The sequence below is a fragment of the Phaethon lepturus genome, unplaced genomic scaffold (genome assembly GCF_000687285.1).
Source record: "Phaethon lepturus isolate BGI_N335 unplaced genomic scaffold, ASM68728v1 scaffold13398, whole genome shotgun sequence".
Lineage (NCBI taxonomy): Eukaryota > Metazoa > Chordata > Aves > Phaethontiformes > Phaethontidae > Phaethon > Phaethon lepturus.
Genome location: NW_010556998.1, coordinates 45317 through 53368, shown reverse-complemented (window position 1 = coordinate 53368; position 8052 = coordinate 45317). Strand labels below are relative to the sequence as shown.

The window sequence follows — 8052 nt, the reverse complement described above, 5'->3', positions numbered from 1 at the left end:
ATTGAAATGCTACAGTATAGCTTTTTTTCCCCCCTAAAATAATAATAATTAAACAAATGTCAACAACAACTGGATTACAACTTAAGTACAATATGCAGATTCTATTTATCAGACACAAGAAGCATATGAAATTCCTTTGAATATACTGTTGTAGTGCAGGCAGTTTAGGAAATATAGCTTTCAGGTTTTCTTTCAAAAGGAGAGATGGGGTTCCTATAGTCTAAAGCTGGAGAAAATCACTAAAGCATTGCAAAATGTTTTATTCTTCTACAGCTCACCAGTACTTTGCATTTGCCAGCACATCAGTTTGGAGATCTTCTTTCAACAGCATCTTTTGTCTGTTTCAGTATATCATTTAAACATTTACTAACTAAAGCATATTCTGTATTTTAAATGGAGTATTAATCAACGTAATTAAAATCTAACATTTTATACCCTGTACCACTTTCTGCCAGACTTCTGTATTTGTCATTCTTTTTCATTGTACAAGACAACATGCAGTCACTGTACAATGAAAACTAGAATTATTACCTTTCCCAAGTGTTGGAGACCTCCATATCCCCGAGGAACACTCGGTAGGGACACATTTGTCAAAAATATAATCCATGGGAGGTGATTGTCTGTCAAATCCCAATCTGCTGAAGTGGTTTATGGTATGTCAAATGTAATCAAGAAAACCCTGTTTCATCAAGATTAAATGCTAATGTTCCATAATGAAAAATTACAACTGCGGTATATGTAAGTAGCTTTGTTTAGGAAATGAAGATCAGTCTGGCAAGAAAGAGTAATGAAAAGCAAGGCACCCATTTGTTCTTGTATATATGTATGAATATGCTCTATGTTGTCTTCTACACTTATACTCGTGTTAGCAAGAATTTCAGCACACTGTATCTTCTTTATTTCTAAAATGCTTAAAATGGGAATGTGTGAACTTCCAACCTGAACTGTGGAACATCTTGGGAAATTTGGCTCCTTCAAAGCCTTTTCCTTTCCCCAGAAAAATGTTGTCTACAGGAAGAAAGTACAGTGAGGAGAACATGCTGTGTTAAAAAGGAATATATACTTTAAAGGTGACAAGACAGCATATAACATCCTTTCACCCCTATATCCCACTGCATGTAACAGGCTCCAACATATGCCTTGTAAAACCTGTGCTGGCACAATTTAGTTGCTGACTTACTTTCCCAGATTTTAGATCTCAAAAAACGTTTCTATAATTGCACTCTGATCATTTTGGGCCTTTGATAGCATTGCTTAAAACAAAGCTGTATAATGACACTAAAGTTTGTTTTATATCAAAAAGCAGGAACCATTCCGTATGAACACAAATTACTAAGCATATACAACATAAAAACCTGACTGCATGAATAAGTAACTTAGAACAGATCTTAATAATTCTGCTGACATACCACTCTCAAGAGAAATACAATTCACATACTGTTTTGTTTTCTTGACCTTTTTTTATTTTGCAAATTGCTTTAGCTGCTTTGCCAGGCTAATGAATATTCAAAATTCATAAAGGAAATTTTATTTCCATTGTTTAGCATAACATAGTCCTCTAATGTCATCAAACGCTCATTTTCTGATTTACTTTTCACTATACATACAGTGTTCAACACTGCAAGCCGTCTCTTCACTTAGGAAGAATGCTAGTGTATTTATAGGTGGAGACTTTCTTTTTTATAAGTCACTAAAAGTTGCAACTTGGTGCAATATATCCATCCTCTATATTTCTTTTTATTCATATCTGGTAAACAAACTGACAATTTGTTTTTATTTTTGTCAGCATTAGACAGCTAATAGAGAAGCACAGCAGCAAGTGATAGACAATTCTGCCTCAGGCATCATCAGAAAAATTTGCCAGCCATCATAAGATGGGATTCCTCTCCTTGCTGCTGATGGCTGGTGATGAAAACCAACACCGCAGCAGACTGCTTGCTTCAGAGCTTCTAGCTCAGCTTACCACATCAGTCTTTTGAAAAAGCCATTTGACTTGCAAAGCTTGCTAATTTAACGTTGAAGTCACCAGTAATGCATAAGGGTCTGTTGCAGCAGCAGCTCTATATGCAAAACTTTCAAGACTTTTAAATGGCAACAGTATTACATCCCTTGTTTTAAACCAAGTTTTTTGAAGTTAGATGTTCCTGGTCAGCTTTAGTCTTGAAATTAGGCAGCTGACAAGAAAGCAGAGGCAATTACAGAGTCATGGATATGTTTTAATTTTATTTTTTCTAATGCAGTCATTCCACCCTCTTTGGCAGCTCGGATCAGACCTGTGTTAGCAACACCTAAAAAAATTGCATAAGCTTTCCAATTCCTAATTGTATGCAAATATAGAACTAGCAGATATTTGCACTGACAAATTTCAGTTGACATAGCAAATCCCTGCTGCTTTCCTTCTTTAAATAGTTATTGCAGGCTTGCTTACTTTGTGAAATGAGAAATACAAAATTGTCTATAAACTCTATATTTAAATCTACTTTAAAAATTTCAGAAATGGAAGAAAGCCAGTGTAGGCTCAACATTCTGACAGCTACTCCAAAATTAACTTCTCTAGCACATGGCTGAACACCACGTAAGATACTATCAGCAAAAACATTTTCTTCCTTACACATGTATGCATCCACATGAGTAAGTTCTCACGTGAATCCTTAACTCTTTTGTCCTTCCTCCCAGAGTTTCTCCCTGATGCTCCTGGCACCCAGTCAAAGCAAAAGCAACTTCCCTGTGACCCAAGCCTGATGACACAGTCCCTCTTTCGGGCCCATTATGTCACCAGCTGTTTGATCCTCTCCTCAGCCTCACAGACTGAGTCCTGGATCCCGCAGTTCTGATCGTAAGTTAATGGACACCAAATAGCGTATGTGAAGGTTTGTCAGCAAAATATTTTTACTGTTTTCTACGGATGGCTAAACTGAAGCATGGCGGCATAGAGTATGTTGGACTTCTGTTTGGTTAGTTTTCCCTTCAGTGTCAGTTATGAGAAAGATTAAATCAGTAGAAGGGGACATAATGTTTCTCCATCATTAATCCTTTGGCAAGCGTACAACCCACTGTTGGATCACCAAGATTTTTGGAGGAGACTGAAGCAACAGGCCATTGAGCTGAAACGCAGTACAACAACCAGAGCTCTCCCTCCACTCCTCACTGGAGGTGCAAGCACTTCTGCAGCAGGCGTGGGTACGTTAGCTCATCAGCAAAGCAGCCATTAAGCGAGTTACCTGTGGCAAGAAGGAGGGACGTGACTGTAGGCTTTGTGTGACTGCACAGCACTGGGGTCCCACACAGGATATTTATTTACAGCAGTACAGGTGACAGTAAAGGAACTAACATGAAGTACTGGTTGTACATTGCCCTAATGGAAGTTTCTATTTAAATACTAAGTATTATTAGAAGGAAACAGAAGACTTGACAGGTTTTATACTCTAGATAGTCTTTGCAAGGAATTTTCTGTGGAAAAGATACCGAAGAACCATGAATCCAGGCATGGATCTAACTGACGGACTAGGATGCAAGCAAAGCTGATAGAAGAGGTCACTGTTGGAAATAAGAAAAAATGGGTAATCCAGGAATAGATGTGGGTAAGCAAAGGTCAGGAAATTTTTGCTGTCAAAATAGACTTGTTTACTTGTTTACTTGTTTACTTGTAAGGCTGCTGGGCAGTAGGGTGGTTTATTTGTTGGGGGTTTTTTACTAGCATATTACTTGTCATTATTTCAAATGATTGAATTCTTTACGCAACATTTTTATTTTTATTAGGATGCTAACTGCTCAAACTTTAGACATCTCCTTAATAATTTGAAGATGTTTTCAAACTCAGTGTGTTAACCTCCTGTGACTTCAGAGTGCCGTAAGAAGCGAATCGATTTTATGGTTGTTATTATAAAGAGAAATAATGTCTTTGAGGTGTAAGGAAAAGGTATTTCCCCTTCAAAGCTAATTGAAATATTTATAGGATTGGCAGCACGAGGCTTTCATAGATGTTTTTCATTTTGAGGAAGCACTATTATAAGCAATGGTGTTTCCAAAGCTCTGAGCTTCTTGTTGATTATCTTTACTTTAAAGGACTCTAAATTGAATTCCGAGTGAGAATGCAGACTGTTATAGCATTGATAAAGTAATGAACATGTATTCTTAAAAGATTCTTCTAACTTTTTCTAAAAGGTTAGATTTTGAGTAAATCATAATAAAGCTTAAAGAACTAGAGACAAAAATTAGTTAACAAACTCAATATAATTTGCTGGAAGCATTCCTGTTTTCCCAGTTCTCTGAACAGTACCATACATCCAGCCATCATCAATTGGTTGCACATTGATGATATAATCACCATCCCTGAAGGAAACTTCATCTTCATCTTGAGCACTGTAGTCATACATAGCTCTGTATGTTCTCTGTTGAAGGAAAGAAAAGAAAAGTTGTAAAGTCTCAAGCCTAGACAGAGATAGATTCCTTCTCTTCTTCGCACAAAGAAAATGAAAAGAGCAGGAAAAAGAACAGAGGGAGCAAGGCAGAGAGAGAAATCACAAGTTCCCTGTTGAAAAGAAACAGTACACTCTCCATCCTGCCAAATAGACAGTGAATACAGCCCCTTTTTCTGAGTACCAAAATCATTATTTTTGTGAACCTACGTTGTCCAAAGTCCTCATACAAACAAATTTCAAGCCATTCACTGCCTCTTGAAATATTCCAACTGTTATTTCATATATTCACTAGTAACAGTTCATTACATCCAGCCATGGCTAGCTGTGCTTCTGCTCCCTATTTGCATGGTTCTCAAATAGCTTCTCCTGTGTCTTCACCACAGAAGAGAAACACAGTCTTCATCCAGGTCATTAGCTTTGCCATCTCACTGAATGTCCTTCATTTCATTAGGATTTTACCCCAGATTAAGAATTAGGAATATATTGTTATCTAATGGAAAAAAAAAAAGAAGACAAGATTTCAAAACATCTGCAAAAATAGTTTTTATGAAGCTCATTTTTGCATATTCAGATAAAAGATTGATCTAAACAGAACATGAAGACCTATCATTAGCTAAGCCAAATTTCTCCACACCTCTGTCCACTGTAAGCCAAGATTTCCATTTTCTTTTTAAATACAGTATTTCTTTCCACTCATAACCAACAAAATGCTATCTTTTACTGGAATTCAAAGTGGATTTTCAAACTCAGAGGGAACAGTTTCCCCTTGTATCTTAACAGCAAAACAAAACTAGCTCATTTTAAAATTTCCAGCAGTACTTTCTTTTCCTTAGTCTATCTCTCGACAGAAGTCAAGAGCAGTTCAAGCATCACTGACAATATTCAATTTCCCTACCAGCAATTTTTTATATGTCACCACATATAGCTGCATTTTTATGGTACAATGATTTAAAGAGAAAAAAGGTAAGAACAGTCAATGTTTGAGTTAATGCCTAGTACTATTGTCTGAACTTTTTAAGAGACAGCAAACTTTGTTCTGCTTCACAGCTGAGGAGAAAAAGTCTGGATTAGTTTTAGTCCATCTCATATACAGTTTTTTGAGGGTTTTTAATGAAATTATTTTCAGAAAAGATGGAGATTCCTCCACACACAGTGAGTAGGCCATTTCTCACATGTTGGAAATGTGGGATCATCTATCCAAACACTATAGGGCAACTCATTGTTACCATTCCCTTGCTAGAAATAAGTTTTTGTCTTGATACTGCCTTTGTCATTGGTAGTGCAGATTAAACACTACAGAGAAATCAACTCCTGGTTAAACACTGGAGACCACTACCTTTTCTGACAAGCCTTCTCTGAACCGTATTTGAGTCTCGGTCTGTGTAATTGTTCTTTGCAAAGCCTTGTAATGTTGCTGCCCTACAGGCTGTGACCAAGAGTGATTTTCAACCAGAGGTATGTGCTTTCTTGGTGGTTTCTTATTGTCTTCCAAGTGTTCATGGAAGGTGATGAAAAAAGCACCATTTTTATGCAGTACATTGAACTAACTAATTAGGAGGGTTCTATCATCATCAAAAATTCCTTAAAGATTCACAAACCAGAAAACTATTAGTCGGAAGACCCTAAGGAATGGCCTCTGCCTTTCAGAATCTCATTTTTTCCAACTGTTTCAACAAATCTCTCTACTGAACCTTAAAACTAACTCAAAAAAATCAGCAAAAAACATGCTATTGCAACAAGGTCAGCAGCAGTTAGCCCTTTAAACAATTTATTTAAAAAAAAAGTCCATTTAAGAAAAATGGTAGCAAGTCCATATCTGGCATAAGGCAGAGAATAGATTTTCCTCTGAACCATGCTTGTATGTCTCCCTTAAATAGGCAAAGACTGGGGGAAGAGATTAAATGTTTTATTAAACTAACATAATTGGAAAAAAACAGAGAAGTTTTTGCTTCTTGCAGAAGGATGCTCACTCATCCTTAGAACAATCATGGTATAGGACATACTACTGCTGTCTCCTCTAAGGCAGCTTGACTACATCACTGTGGTGGCACAGTTGTGAAAACAAGCTGGTAATTTCAAACTTTAAAAAAATTTATTAAGGCCCTAAATACTACCTAAATAAGGCCTAAACTTATGGCCTTAACACCTAATTAGGTGCTAAATGGCTGTCAGGAGAAATCTCCATAATAATCCTGTTAGCATTTAATGCCTAATTATCACTTCAGAGCGCAGTCTGGACTATATAATTGAGAATTACAATGTTTAAAGGACTTAAAGCAGGGATTTTTAAAATGCATTCTAGTGAATTATTCCTGTCAGTAGTGAGTTTAGCAGGTACTGAGAGCACAAGTGGGTGTAAGAAAAGGGTGGGGTTTTGTAAAACAGTCAAATACTCTCACCTCCTCAAAGGTCTGAATTGCAGCTACTGCTTAGACAGAACAATAAGTCTTGGGCATATGAAGTATTGAAGCCCATCTCTCATATTCCCCGTTCCACAGCCAGATGTGAGCTGACAGATACATATTTCCACCTCATCCACAAGTTTATACTTATTCTATGGATTGGTCCTTGCAAGGAAAAGTAGCTGTTGCAGCATCCTTCACATAGAACAGCTATCAAGGAGAACTAATTTGCAACCTAGGGGGTTTTTTCCTACAACTTTTAGTTATCTAAAGACATAAGAACACCCTCTGCTATCTTCCACAGAGGCAAATAGCCTTCAGGTGTCTGTTATAAAACTCTGTATTCTGAGTTTTATTCTGTACTCTGAGTAATAATTTAATTCAGCCCATTATGCTCATAGAAAGTGAGCAAAAGGTAAGAATTGGAAAACAACACAATTTATCTAGGAAAAAGTATCTACCCAGAGACTGTGTTAGGATCATGCTCAAAATTAAATAAACAATAATTTGAAAATTTAGACATCAGAAATTTTATTTCTCACTATAGGATATTAGTGGACATGATCATACAAAGAACTTAAGTCTTTTGGGGACCCTGATTTGATAACAGTGCAACAAACTGCCTGAAAGGAATAGGTTTTACTACAGCAGCTAACTCTCCAATCACCCCCACCCAGATATAACCCATGAGATCTTAATTACTCTCACCCTAAGGGATGTCCTGGCCGAACTCAGGCACTTAAGGGTGACTTTGTCACCTTCATTGATTTTAGTTAAGTCACAAAAACTGCTTGTGCTTTGAGACCAGTATTCAGGCTGGGATTTCTTTCCTCCTGTCTATTCCCCTTCTTACTTTCTTCTCTTACTTCTTCCTTCCCTCTGCCCGGCTTAGCCAGACAATGCTGCATCTCTGTCAGTATAGCTCCAAGCCCAGAACTGGACAGGCAACTTAACCCAATGAACCTGGCACTGTGTAAGTTCGTCCGATCTCCTAGGGCATGTTCATCCTGCATTTGAAAAGCACTGCAAGGCTGCTTTCCACCTTCAGTCAGTGCAAATCACTACACTTAAGCACACGCCCCATCGCAGGTTTCCCCCAGCACGCACTGGGAACCCCTTGTGCCATCCCAACAGCCGAGTGTAAAGATCCATTCAAATTCTGACATTTGCTGTTCCCTTTTTCCCCATGATAAACAGCTATGAATGTCAAATGTCAAATGACAACAGTT

The 8052-nt window shown here is 37.5% G+C and overlaps 1 protein-coding gene across 1 annotated transcript in view; it reads right to left on the bottom strand.

Moving 5' to 3' along the window:
- Window positions 1–3814: 3814 nt before the first annotated feature.
- The window catches only part of NEBL (nebulette), a gene marked incomplete at its 5' end in the record, with an annotated part of 48268 nt that continues 44030 nt past the window's right edge, over window positions 3815–8052 (bottom strand). Inside the window, one exon of the mRNA XM_010292634.1 lies at window positions 3815–4391. Within this exon, the coding sequence (XP_010290936.1) occupies window positions 4215–4391 (177 nt within the window). The remainder of the gene's footprint in view (window positions 4392–8052) is intronic.